The following is a 15,201-nucleotide window of genomic DNA, read 5'->3' on the forward strand; positions in this document are numbered from 1 at the left end:
TTTGTGCATTGATGTTGTTATTCAGATCATATCCTCAGTTGGCCAATGGTTGTAGTTGGGTGGATGGAGGCAACAGGTATTCCAGCATTATGAGTGTGTGATTGTACCACCACACAGCAATTCACCTTCTTGCAAAACTGAATCACTAGTTTGTTTGTTTGTTGTTGAACGCCGCACTTGGCAATATTCCAGCTATATGACAGTGGTCTGTAAATAATCAAGTCGAGACCAGACAATCCAGTGACTGATATCATGAGCATCAATTGGGATACAATGACATGCATCAGCAACCCAAACAGTGAACCTGACCACCAGATCCTGTTGGTCGCCTCTTAGAAGCATACTTTGCTGGAGACCTATTCTATCCCAGATTTTCACGGGCCAAATCACCAGTAAAACAATAACCATTTAATAATGTTAAACACTCCTGGTGTTGATGGTGATGAAGTTTGGTTTTGCATCAATTTGTGTCACTTCAACTTTTTAAACGAGATGTAAAAGTACCATATCAACTAGGTCTCATTTATCATGATTATCCTGTCTACAGCTCAGGTTGTCATTGTACAAAACAACCTTAGCGCTATGACTGTCGTCAGTGTTTGTTAAGGAATGGGAGTTACGATAAGTTACTGCTAAGATCGCTTTTTTCATTGTCATGCTCTTGGAAACTGATGAACTCTGACCTTATGCAAACATGCCAAAGGTCATTCAAAGTCACCGACAAAGTTGTTGGTAAAGAGCGGGTGAGTTGTGTTTACCACCGCATCGAAAAATATTCCAGCTTTATCACAGCATGTCAGCTTGATGTGGAAGGAAACACGAATGAAGCAGGTCTCAGATGTTTACCATGTTTACCACTTTAGGGAAAACTACAAATACGGGTATGGTGCTGACTGGTGGTGATCTTATGGTTCTACATTCTCTTGGTCGATAAACTTTCTGTGAAGACCCAGGATGAACCTCAGACTTGTGTAGGAGGAAGTCTCCCACCACGATTGATAGAAAGACTCACATTTGTGTATCTGTTGCAGTTGTCACACAATCTGCATGTATACTCACCACCAAAAGAAACGCGAATAACATACATGTTGGTTAATATATGAAGAATTATATTGGTTTGATGCACAAACAAAAATATTGTTCGGTTGTGTGAACCGACACTCATGAAGGCATCATGTGACGTCATAGATCCATGACTCGAGATGCACCATTTGTCTCGTGCAGGATTAGTGTGTAAGGTTTTAAATCATGTGCAGCATATCGTGATGAGAATATAGACACGCTGTGGAAACACTTAACTGACTGTTAGTTTGTCATTAAGTGGCACACATGGGAGGTGAGGTGAAATGGGGTTTAACGTCGCGTCCAAGATTATTGCACTTCTATAGCGACGTGTATGTACGTGTGTGTGTTTGTGTGGCTGCTTGTACTAGTCCGGACTGATGCCGAATTATTGTGCTAGCCCACTGAGATACCATGCCGCAGTTTAACATGAATACCCCACTCAGACACAGTATACTGACTCCGAGCCGACCAGTCCTTGTTTTAGCCCCTAAATGCCGAGCGCCAGACAGGGTAACAACAAGTACCATCTTTTAACGTCTTTTGGTATGACGCAGCCGGGGATCGAACCCCGGACCTTCCGCTCTCCCGGCGGACGCTCTACCACTAGACCACGGAGGCGATCGGTACACATTGGAAACATCTCTTCTTAACGTACATACTTCGTGTTTCTATGGTTCGTGTTTCTTTTGGCAGTGAAAATATATCTTGTTTGTTTTGAAACAAAACATACACCAAACATAATTTTTATTTAAATTTTATTCATTTTAAAATTCATTCCTACTTGTGTTGGACATACATGATACTGCTCATGCAACACGTGTACATTTGATACCATGTACAATAAAGTAACAACATGTGTACAAGTGTGGCTGTGTGCCGTGTAGTTCTACTCCACAGTGGTTCATAGCGTACAGCATGGCACAGCAAGCCTGTCTTATTGCAGTATCTCACAACTATCTCCATCAGGCCTTTACCGAGGAGAAGATCATTACTGTGCAGGTTAGAAATACCTCTGTCACACCAACATCCTGACAGTCAAAACATGACCTGCTAAATTAACCCTGTCATCACAAATTCAGGGCTCGACGCCATGCAATAAGTCCACCATCGACCTGACTGAAAACATGGTTTGAGTCACAAGATTTTGGGAGAAAAACAATAGCCCTTCGATGTTTTAACTTGTGGCAGTGTCTAACCCTGACCAATAGCTGGGTGTAGCTTTCAGGGTAAAGACATTACCTACTGGTTAAACAAAAGAATGCCCTTTTGTTTCGTCACCAAAGGCTACAGCTGTCCCAGACAATGATGTGTTGACTCTCACATCATCAAGAATCATGTACAGTAATGCATACTGTAGACAAAGGACATACGAATACCAGTGGAATTATTTCTGACTGATCTTTGGTTACATTGGCATTACACTCAAGGAAGCACCTTAAACTCTGAACACAACTGTGTTGATGTGTACTCACCACTTGGACTTGGCAGAACAATGATTATTGGTAACTTAAAGGACAACAATATGAATGGACCCTCATAGAACGACTGCAGTTGACTCCCATTATTGCCAAGTCAAAGGCGAAACACTGGAGGTGAACAGGGGTTAATGTTATATGATGAATTCAAAGGGATCTTAACCAGTCCACAAATTAAATACTGATCACTAAATACTGAAAGGGGGTGAGGTCGAGGGCACTCAGCAATATTCCAGCCTGTAAATAATCGAGTCTGGACCACACAATCTAGTGATTGGTATTGTGAGCAACGATCCACTCCAAAAGGGGTACGTTGACACGCCACCAACCAAGCCATCGAGTCTGGACCACACAATCTAGTGATTGGTATTGTGAGCAAAGATCCACTCCAAAAGGGGTACGTTGACACGCCACCAACCAAGCCATCGAGTCTGGACCACACAATCTAGTGATTGGTATTGTGAGCAACGATCCACTCCAAAAGGGGTACGTTGACACGCCACCAACCAAGCCATCGAGTCCTGCCACCTCATCCATAAACTGTCGGTTGCTGATGACGCATTCTAAATCCTCATTGGGGGAGGGGGGAGAGACACATTTTACCCCGGGTCTACGGGTGGCTTGGGAAAATAAATGGATACAAGTATATTTTGGGAGCAGTTTAATTTGAAAAGTACTTCACAAATGGGCACACTGGATCCAAAATTTGCATGGAAAATAATGTTAGTTTACCATTGTTCAATGATATTTTCTAAGATGCGTTTTTTATATTCGGAGTTTACCATATATATGACCACGGGAGTCAACTGTATCATGCCTCAACTTGGTCAATAACATTCAACTTTCATATTGTCACAAATTCTGAAAACAACACAATGAGTTTGGTCATTTTGACGTGCGTAGGAAAAAGACTCAGACAGAGCCCTGTAAAATTGCCCCAGAAATATGAATATTTTCTTTATTTTCCAGATTTAATTTCCCCCTTGAATATTACTCTTGAACAAGTTATTTTCATTTCCATGATGCTCAAAACAGATACTCTTAATATGTCAAGTGTGTATTTAAACAGAATGACATATTTGACTATCCCTATCAAACATTGAGTAATATATGACATAAAAAAATAAAAGAATTGGTTCTCAGGCAATTGTTTTTTGAAAATATAGCGGGGCAGGCGGTGTCTTTTTTGGGGGGGTGTGGGGGGTTGTACAAACTAGTATGTAACCAATAAACAATGTATTCCTTGATGAGTAAAATACTGGAATACATTATTTGTCTACTGTTGGACTTGGAATATTTAAGGACGTTTTTAAAAAAAAGAAGAAAAAAAGAAGGAAATAAAAATGAAACGTGCGGCAAACTTTATGATGATGCAGGTGGTGCCTGAGAACCAAGACTATTAGTTTTTTAAGCCTATATAACTCAAAAAGTACATTTGATTATTTCATCCTATTACTGGAGTTAACCTGTCATGGGATGACAGACTAACTATAGTAACATGAAATAATCTGATGTTCTTTAACTACTTTTGGGTAGTATGTATTAAAGGTGAGCACACATCATTGTATTCTATATCATGAGATGAACATCTAAACAAGCATCTTTCAACACAGAATACCACACTGGCATCCACTAACTTATTCAACATTCAAAAGAAAATCCGTCAAAGAGTTAAAAGTACTTAAATAAAGAAATATTGGAAAAGTCTGTGTGTGTCAGAGTGATTAACGAAAACTGAAAGAAATTCCACATATGAAACAAATTCCATTCCAAAATTTCGATGAAGCTGAACGAAAGATGTAGTTGTACTGATGTAATGGTAAATGCGGCAAGTTGTCTGTTAATTCCTTGTATAGAACAGTTTTGACATGTCAGTCCAAGTCTGTGTAGACTCCGACACTGGAAGTCCTTCAGACAAAAAATAGGCTGTCCTCAATGGTAAAACAGATTCCAATAATAATGTTAAATAATTATCAATCATATATACATAGTACATAATTCTACAGAGAGACTACAAAACAAGATAATCAACATGTCACTAAATACTGAATGCCACCATCAGCTTTCATCACAGTACAAAAAGCATTGTGATGTATACAGTGTGATTGTGAGGAAATCAAACAGCTTGCTTAAAACAGGATCAAATATCAGTCAAACAGATTACATGAACTTAAGATATAATATTGAGATCTATTTTGAAACCAATACAAATATATTTCACCTGTACTTGCAGTAAGTGTTAACAGTAAAAGAATTTGTAGTGTTCAATCTGCACAGGTGATTGACATTGCAATATTTAATGATCTGTGGTTTCGGAGTACATGAGCAGGCATTAGGAAAGATTTGCTACAATATAATATTATTGATATGTAAGTGGGTGATGAGCGTTTTCTTCACTACAGCCACTGAAATAGGGTACGAGTTACCTGCCCCTGCTGTGTACAAAGAATATAGCAAGGTCAAGGACCCTGCAGCAGTGTGGATAAAGGATGAGGACGTAAATGAGAATCTAGAGAATTATTTTTATGAAATGTAATGGTAAATATATGGATTTCAGCTTGATGTGGATTTTGGAATTCCATGTTAAGAAGCAAAGCACATTCTGACAACAAAGCAATATAGCTTTGAGACACATCAAATAGAATGCCATGAAATCTCTATAGGGTATATGAACTACTCAAAAGACGATAAGGATCATCCCAAAGCCATGACAGATTAACTTTAGTAATATGAAAGTGTTGGGTGGTCCTTTACTTCTTTTGAGTAGTATATTAACCAAAATATGCCTGTGCATGTGTTTTCCACCCTGCTCAATATCCTCATTGAAAGCACCAGAATTCTTCACAATGGAGGGCACAACGCCACCAAACACGCCCCTCCTCAAAACTGCTTCAGTTGAACCTAAAGAGCTTCTCTGCTAGCACCTGCTTCAGCACAAGTTTCACTTCATTCCTTCTCCAAAATAATATCATCACTGTCCAATCTTATGAATGAAAACAGTTCACAGCAAAAATAGCAAGTCCATTACACGTACAATGATTGTCATGATTAACTTTATTCCCCCTTCATTTCATAATTGCCAAATGTACAAACTGCCTACTGAAGAGGTGTGGTGTGGTGAGGACAGTATCTTACATCCTACTATACATCTTCAGAAGCCCAATAACTGTCACATCAACATGATCACAAGAGACTAATTCGCAACTATTCTGCAAAATAAATTCATTCAATGACATTTTATCATTCGGACAAAAAAGATTTTTGCTCTTGGAACAGGTAGCCAACTAGGTGGCCATTTTTAGATGGAAACATGAAACTGTTATATTAAAGAAAAAAAATATGTCTCAAAAGAACCTAACGAACACCCGATTCTTTCATATAATTATAGTTATTCTGACATGACATGACATGACATGACATGACAGATTAATTAAAGTCATATGACAGAACTGGTGTTCTTTTACTTATTTTCAGTGGCATACAAAGTTGTCATTTGTTTACTGACATGATAGGCAGGTATAGTTTTTCTATAGATTTCTATGTCAAGAATTATACGTAAACTTACAGATTATACAATGAAGCACTGATCTATCTAACTTCAGAAATTGCTTGCTTCATTCAGGCGTGACTGAAAGCGTGTTTAGGAAGCAGTAAACAAGGGTAGTATTCCCAGTGAAGAGATACAGATTCTGTTACAATGTAATGCATCATGTCAAGTAGATACAGGCTTAACTTCATCTATCCATAATTCCTTGATCACTAAGCATATCAAACAAATAGTCCAATAAATAGTTTATACACAGAAATCTGGAGTAATAATGCTTGTTGATTCAAAGAACAATGAAATCACCACGAAGAAAAGCTCCTCAACTGAACTCCTCCCATTGTCCTAGCAGATCCTATGTACACACAGGGAGATGGGATCATATTGCACAATTCCCTAAGCACTTAAAACAACAAATTCATGTACAAAAGCAAAATAACATAACACAATAAAATCAAAATCAAAACAACTCTCTTCCAATGTTTGACATACAAGTTGTTTCAAATCAATGCTCATGAGAAGCATTTCAAACGCATCAAACGAATCTGTTTCAGGAGAAAATGAATAATGCTTTTGAGGCATGGCTTTGCACTAATCCATCATGTATTGGTTACATGAAGATAATGACTACCATTTCGTGAAAATGGCTAAGAATACCTGACAGCATTTCTATTCCCTTCGTGGAATGTCCAGTAGACTGTCCTTGGTGAGCTGTGAGTGAGCGAGTATGATTTTACAACGCTTTTAGCAATATTCCAGCAATATCACGGCAGGGGACACCCGAAATGGGCTTCACACATTGTACCCATGTCAGGAATCGAACCCGGGTCTTCGGCGTGATGAGTGAATACTTTAACCACAAGGCTACCTGACCGCCCCTGGTGAGCTGTGGGAAAAAGCCTGCATGTTGCAACATGTCCCTGCCCCAACTGTCCTCATATGAATTGATGGAGACTGCATGACTATGCCAGTATCTATAATTGGGTGTGTGTGGGTTAACATTTAATGTTGCATTGTCATTATCTCAGACATATAGCGACAAGGTTTACACCTGGAGTTCGTGAACCATCACACTGGAACTAGGTAGAACAGTTAGACACATAATTATGTAAATGTAGCACTATGAATGGTGCGTGAGTGAGTTTGGTTTAACGCCGCTTTTAACAGTATTCCAGTTACATCACGGTGTGTCCTCTTAACGTGGGAGGAAAGCCCGAAGTGATGCAGGTCTCAGACGTTTATCACTTCGGTGAAACCCACGAGCACGGGTACACTATGAATGGAGTGAGTTGTTGCATGCTGAAATTTAATGCTAGGTTGGTAGTTTGATAATTAAATAAGTTTTGGTTGGACTCAATGTAACTACTTTGATGTGGCTTTTGTTAACTGAATATAGAGATACATATATTGTATCTTGACAAAGGTTATCAAAGAGCACTCATTTCAACTAGCCCAAATGACATAGACTTTTCAAAATGCAACCACAGCACTACGACTGATGACACACCCATACTCTAACATACCCTTGAACAATCATCGTAGATTGAGTTATGCTGCTTTTAGCAAAATATTTCAGCAATATCACGATGCGGGACACCAGAAATGGGGTTCACACATTGTACCAATGTGGGGAATCGTACCCGGGCCTCAGCGTGACAAATGCAAGCTTTTAACACTAGGTTCCCCACCGCCCCTCATAGCTCTAATATTGCTTTCATATCTTATACAAGCATGTTTGAGTCACCTTAGACACCTCCTCTGAACACACAGACATCCACGTCACAGGATAATCATAGCTTCAAAGCTCATGGTCAGTCACACGACCTTGTCCATAATAACCATGAGACTTACCCCCTCAAAAACCCTACCCCTGATCCCAGCAAAAAAAGAAGAATAACGCAAGCAAAATAATAAAGAAAAATGCAAGTGAGAAAAACAACAACCCTTTAGACCATCAACAATTCAGAAAAAAAAAGCTTTGAAAAGGCTATAATAGCCATCTACTGGTCAAATATTGACAAGCAGCCATTTGTTAAGTAGCATAGGTAATTACGTCTTTGTAGTCGATACAAGTTGTTTGTTTCTATCAACCAAGTGGTCATATGTTGACAACAGCCAGCCTAAGTGGCAGGGTTATCATGACAGGTGGGCACTGATGTGAAGAAATGTTGAATCGTCAAAACAAATGAACACAAATAACTACTGATGGGAAAATACACATGCACTGAAATTGCGAAAACCTCAGGAAATCATGTACTGGTTTCATACATTGATATTAATGTTATTAAATTATTTAATAATAGACTGTCAAGGGTAATGTGCAGAAACTATGGTTTATGTACATATACTACTCAAAATAAGACAAGGACCACCATTTCTTTCCTATTACTATTGTTAATCTGTCATGGCATTACAGATTAACAATAGTAATAATATGTAAGAATTGGGTGGTCCTTAAGGGGCCAGTTCAAAAGTTTGATGACAGATAAAAAACTGAATTCCTTAAGTTTTGAGATATACCCCACTCCCTCCCCTAAAAAGTTAATTCTGAAAATATTGAATTTCCAAGTTTGAAAATCATTTCGTAGGGTTTTTATAGATTAAATCTGTCATCATATATTACGATGGACTTACCACTGTTGCCAGTGATGACAAAACCTTGTGGAGAGACTGGATGTATTTAATGACCACTCCAAACAGCATATGAATGAAAATAGGATTGGTTTAGTTTAGTTACTATACAAAAACATAAGGAATCCGGTAAGTTGATTTTGTCAGATGGAATACTTACATGGCCATTAAGCCCCCCCCCCTCCCCCCAAAAAACCCTTAAGGAATTAAGTTTTTTATATGCTACCAAATTTTTGAACTGATCCCTAACATATTTTGAGTAGTACATATAATCCGTAATAACAGGAACCATGCAGAAGGTCTGCGTGTTACAAATCATGCAGTCATAAAATCTTTAAACAGTAGGAAACGAATAGTATCAGTTACTGTCTTGGTGTAAACAAAATAATACGCAACCAAGTCTGACTTGGGAAGAATTATCAGTTATCACACTGGGATATTCGCTGTCATGTTTTTATTCTCCTCCAATGGCAGATAAATCAAAGAGGATTTCTCTTCCTTCTTTGGTTAACCCTCTTTCCTTTAGGTATAAATAAACAGAACTCCAATCTTGGGGAAAAAAGGCATTTGGAATTAGAAACATGATGTTGGTTTAAACAACACAGAGCTGAGAATACTGCAAGCTAAGTACATTGTGAGCAGAACACACACCAGACCTGCTCGGAACAATGAAAGCACAAAGATCCTTCTCCTCCTGGGATGCAAGAAAAGTGCTGCTGTAGCATAGGAAGCATCACTGAAAGCACTGCTGTCTTCAGGACAGTAGCAAGTATGTGAGATGCTATGAGCACGTGTTACTCCCTTCCAACAAACCAGTTATTCTGGCGTACTGTTTCTGGGGTGTGATATTCACTAGGCACCAATTGACATCACACCTAAGTTAGCAAACGAAAAGCTGGTGTGATGATATCACCAACACAGACTACAGACGAACAGACAGACTGGGTCACTCAGTTCTATGTCGCTGAGACTGTAATGGCTGAATACGATATCACTAGAGTTTCAGATCAAATCAGTTCAAATGTTGTCTGCTATACACAAAAGCAGACATATGGAAGCAGCCATGTTGGATCTCCCAACATTGACACAAAAAATGTTGTTTCTTCAGTGTTACACTTCGAGCTAAAGCCAGTTATAAAGTGTTGTTTGCTATTATAATAGATGTATGGAAGCAGCCATACTGGACAAACAAAGTGTCAACTCTTCCAAACATAACACTATGAGCTAAAGCAGCCCTGGTCCAAGTTTAGTGAGCGTTGCACTGAATGACTACCTTCATCATGAACCTCCAGCACAAACACCCAGGTGATTTCACACAAGTCCTATCACATCATCTCCCATGGTTTTCAAATGCCAACATTCAATCACAAGCCATCTTCCAATCCGAGGCTGGTGAGATGAAGGTCCTGACAATGCCCATAGACATGGCAGATAGCTCCGTTATTCACCTATTGACCAATCACTAGTCTGCTGCTGCTGCTGTCTATAACACAGAGTCGTAAGAGTTGAACACAGCCACTGGGAAGTTCTTTATGTGTGTCTGCCACTGGGACGACAACTGGAAAAACTTCACACCTGGCCACTCGACCCCATCGATCAACACTGAAAATGATGAATAATATTTTGAGAAAAATGTCCCACAGAGATATTTGAAGGGTAAAGAGTTTTGTGTACAATTGTCATATCTAACCTGGAAACGCAGGGCAGCCAAGTGGTTATCTGTATTTACCCCAGCCAAAATTCCCAGATTCTCATCATGGGTACAAAGCATGAAGCCCATTTCTGGCTCTCTTCTTCGAGCACCAGAAATTAATGAACATTTACAGGTAGTCATTTTTATAGATTATGTCCAAATTTTTTGTATGTACATTAGGCGGAATTGTGTCATGAAACCAGAGAAAGACGTATCTTATATATTGCAGCCTTCCAGTATGTTGGTCGAAACATAACATGTTATGACAAATACACACCAGTGAAAAACATAGCGAAAATAAATTTGTTATGTTTAATCAGACTGGTTGCTTACATCCCGGCATTCTGACAGCCCAATTTTCATTATGTTTTAATATGATCTGGTACTCCTCTCAAGAAAACATGCCGGCATAAGAATATTTTGTTCTGAAGTAACAATATCTTAGTTATCTGCAAAACTGTGAGGTCAGACACTGTATAGGAATATATCTTTTCATCATATAAATCACATCTCCCTAGGATTCAAAAGACATCAAACAATAATTCATTGCTATTCACATGGTTACAGATTCCCCTGCCATGGGCCCCTGGTGATATTTATTTGAATGTGGACTACAAACTACTTCAAAAGAAAGAGTAGCATCAAATTTTGAAACACAAACATACCTTTCAGAGTATAATTCTGGCTCTTGGAAGTACAAATAAGACGACTGATACTGTCAATGTTTTGGCTTTTGGACTCAATTTCTTTGGCTTTCTTCCCGATCCTCATAACTGAAACATAAGTAACAAAAGAACAGGATAAATACTGCCATCAAAGTTGCAGATATCAAATTCTTGTATTTAGTACATACAACATTACATAAATAATTGTTCGTTTGTGTATTTGCTTAATGCTGCACTAAGCAATATTCTAGGAATACACCAGTTGCCTGAAATTCATTGCTGGGGACCTGTTCTAACCCGTTATTCCCACGGGCTAGTACTTGCACAAAATAAAGTGTCAACATAGCAGAACCCGTGTTTAGACAACGTATGTTCAAGCCTGCTTCATCTGTGACAACTCACTCTTCTGCTTTTTCTCACGGGTGACCACAACCATGCTGAAGGAGGAGGACGTCTGCTCGCCCTGGTACGGAAGACGACACACACTAAGGGAGCGGAATGCCGTCTTCAGGGAGCACTTGTTGCTCTCCTTCTTGCTGTCAGACTTGCTGGACGTTGTCCAGTAGTCCACCTGCAGGTCCATGAACTCTGCCGACGACAATTGACTGATGTTTGCATTTTGGCTGAAACAGAAAATAAGACATTCTCTAAAACTATTCAGACCTTATGCCTTAGATGTCTTTGAAAAATGTTCATATTGCAACATTAATTGTACTTTAACCATATGATAACTTCTTGCTCTTGTTGTTGCAGTTGATTTCTCAGACGGAAATAATATATCAACCACAACATGGTTTAGTTGGAGAAATCAGAACTTGTTAGTTTGACTTCCAGAATCAAATGAATCTCAAGAATTTCAATTACAGATCACTCAGCATCAGCTTTGGTCTTGTAATAGCAAATGTTTTACAGGAAAAGGAAAAAATTATATCAGGTGTTAAACGCCTACCATGCCCCAGCTGCTGTTGTACCCTTCAATCAGTTCAAATGATTAATTGTTGATTGCAGTTTCTAACCAAGGAATCTGCCATGCAATCTTTGATTATCTTCTAATTATATTACCAGAAATTCATTTCAAGGTATCTCGAGGCATGTTTAAGACACAACTTTACATCAAAGACAATGATTCACTAGTGTGAATCGGTGAATCAAACTTCCTTCCTCTCTCTCATATACTTTCTTCTCTAATACTGAGACACATATTGATGTTCAGAGCACTTGCATCCTCACTCAAGTGGAAACATTATGCTCAGTCTGGGAGAGCTTGGTTTTACAGCAGACTGAGCTAACAGCCAAAACCAGACTTACATGAAATTAATAGATGCCCGGGCGTATTGTTGACAAAATACAGTCCATAGTCCTTGCCAAACTGCCCAATAGTTAAGGTATCCTAAGGACTAATAGATATTTGCCATTTTTAAGGGTTTTGCTATATATTATCATAATAAGGACTAGTGGACCAAAATTGTTAGTTTCTACCGCTGCAAGACGTGTCAAGCATTGTCGTAGCCAGATTCAATTAACAGTCAAGATCAGTCAATGGAACTTTCCAGAATGGTTTTGCATGGGAATTAGAGTTATCTGCCCTTGGTTGTATACATGCACATGGCAGGTTTGATTGTTTGAAGGAATTCTGAATGGACATGTGGTCTCTAGAAGACTGGCTATACCTAGAAGGCTGGCTGAAGGAGCGACAAGAGGGCTATTTGAGGCCTGTTGACCTGACTTGTTATTGATCTACTAGCCAAATGTGGTTTGGATACCTATCTAGAAACACTGAATTCTTCAGCTTCCAAAACTATTCTGGATTCAAGAACAGAGACAGGCCTGTTTCAAGACATTCCACAGTGACACTATTCTGGACATTCATGGGTGTACTAGCTATTAATTATAGGGCCTGTTACTTACTGCTTCTGCCCATTATTTGATTCATTGTATTGTCCTTAATATTGTAAACCTGAAACTGTGTGTTTGAATATAATTAATTGATTATTCATTGAACTTGTGTAGTAATTCAGTTCTGTGCTTTCTGGGTTTAACCTCTGTGTTTCAAATTGGAAATCTCCTCATAACACATGTTAACACTTCCATCAACACTGGTGACCTACCTCCCCGATGGTGACTTAGTGCTGATGTTGGGGACAGCTAGGTGGGGTCTGACCCAGGGCTTCTAGAGAGAAGCAATGACACTCACCACTGGATTAAACTGAGACACATTAACACTTCCATTAACACTGGTGGCCCACCTCCTTGATGGTGACATAGTGCTGATGTTGGGGACAGCCAGGTGGGGCCTGACCCAGGGCTTCTAGAGAGAAGCAATGACACTCACCACTGGATTAAACTGAGATGCATTAACACTTCTGTCAACACTGGTGACCCACCTCCCCGATGGAGACATAGTGCTGATGTTGGGAACAGCTAGGTGGGGCCTGACCCAGGGCTTCTAGAGAGAAGCAATGACACTCATCACTGGATTAAACTGAGACACATTAACACTTCTGTCAACACTGGTGTCTTACCTTCCCTATGGAGACATAGTGCTGATGTCGGGGACAGCTAGGTGGGGTCTGACCCAGGGCTTCTACAGAAAAGCAATGGCACCCACCACTGGACTAACCTGAGGATCTTTAACATGACAACACTTATGTCAACAATGGTGACTCACCTCCCTGATGGAGACATTGTGCTGATGTTGGGGGAACTAGGTGGGGTCTGACCCTCAGTGGCCTTGATAGCTATAGGAGCGGAGGCAGGGGGGGAACTTGACAGGCTGGGGGGACTGGTAGCACCTTCCTCAATCTCAACTATGAAAGACAAAATATAACCAATACATGTCATGGTAACCATCGTTTTTTTTGTTTTGGTTTGTTGTTTAACGCCGCATTCAGCAATATTCCAGCTATATGACGGCGGTCTGTACATAATTGAGTCTCGACCAGACAATCTAGTGATTAATATCATGAGTATCGATTCACGCTATTGGGATCGATGAAACGCATCTACCAAGTCAGCGAGCCTGACCACCCGATCCCATTAGTCACCCCTTACAACAAGCATAGTTGCCTTTTACGGCAAGCATGGGTTGCTGACGCCCTATTCTACCCCCGATCTTCACGGGTCTGCAACCGTCGTGCAACTATCACAACAACATGTATATCATCAAGCCTGGACCAGACAAACCAGTGATTGATATAATGAGCAAAACCCTTTGCAATCAAGATATGATGACGCACAATCAACCATGTTACTGAGTCTGACCCCTTGATCCATTAAGTTACCCCTTCAGATAAGCAAATGTTGCTGGGGACCAGTTCTAACCAGAATACCCATGGGGTAAAACTGTTTCCCTCATGACCATGTGGTGACTAGAACATTGATGTATTGTCAATGTATTCACCTAAAAATAATTCTTGTCGCAATGTATGGCTGAAAATTGGTAATGGGACAAACTATTAAATGACAAAATATACTAATGAAATGAAAGTTAAAGAACACCTGATTTTTTCTCAAGACGAAAGTCAATCTGTCCTGTCCCCCATGACAAATCAACTACAGTCACATGAAAAAAATCGGGTGCTCTTTAACTTTATTTGCGTGGTATATTCCAGTAATGTTACAACACTAAACTCACCTGACATGCTAAACATTTCTGGGGTGCCGATCTTCACCTCCTAAAGAAACAAAACAGAATTTGTAGATTCCAGTTGACATAAAAAAATGCCATGTGAATTGACCTAAAAGATAGATCCCCTATCAGGTTATTAATTACAGTTGTTATATCTTGGCACCGTTCCACAAAGCAATCTTAGCGCTATGAATGTTGTAAGTCTATGGGAGTTACAATCATCTTAGTGCTAAGACTGCTGTTTGGAACGGGTTCATCAGTGTGTATGGAAAGCACCATCCAACAATATTAAAGATTAGATTTCTCCTGCAGTCTTTTGTATCTGTACAATCCCTGCCTCACACTTGTGCAAACACAAGACAAGGTCACTTGTTGGCCGTCAAACTTGCCAATTACTCATGGAAGTTCATATCGTGGATGCTATCTAAACATGAATAAAATTGGAACTGCTGTATACACATCAGGGATGACAACTTGGAAGATGATGGCCTGAACCCAAT

At 39.6% G+C, this 15,201-nt stretch overlaps 1 protein-coding gene across 3 annotated transcripts in view; it reads right to left on the minus strand.

Annotated features, from left to right (window-relative positions):
* Window positions 1-8,924: 8,924 nt before the first annotated feature.
* The window catches only part of LOC139442483 (phosphofurin acidic cluster sorting protein 2-like), a 133,504-nt gene continuing 127,227 nt past the window's right edge, over window positions 8,925-15,201 (minus strand). For all 3 annotated transcript variants that reach the window (XM_071223294.1, XM_071223293.1, XM_071223292.1), the window contains 5 exons: window positions 14,708-14,747; window positions 13,742-13,880; window positions 11,476-11,696; window positions 11,074-11,181; window positions 8,925-10,317 (listed from right to left, as the gene is read on the minus strand). In XM_071223294.1, the coding sequence (XP_071079395.1) occupies window positions 10,199-10,317; window positions 11,074-11,181; window positions 11,476-11,696; window positions 13,742-13,880; window positions 14,708-14,747 (627 nt within the window). In that variant the 3' untranslated portion in view covers window positions 8,925-10,198. The remainder of the gene's footprint in view (window positions 10,318-11,073; window positions 11,182-11,475; window positions 11,697-13,741; window positions 13,881-14,707; window positions 14,748-15,201) is intronic.

The sequence above is a fragment of the Haliotis cracherodii genome, unplaced genomic scaffold (assembly GCF_022045235.1).
Source record: "Haliotis cracherodii isolate W230 unplaced genomic scaffold, xgHalCrac1.p SCAF_5, whole genome shotgun sequence".
In the NCBI taxonomy this organism is placed as follows: Eukaryota; Metazoa; Mollusca; class Gastropoda; order Lepetellida; family Haliotidae; genus Haliotis; species Haliotis cracherodii.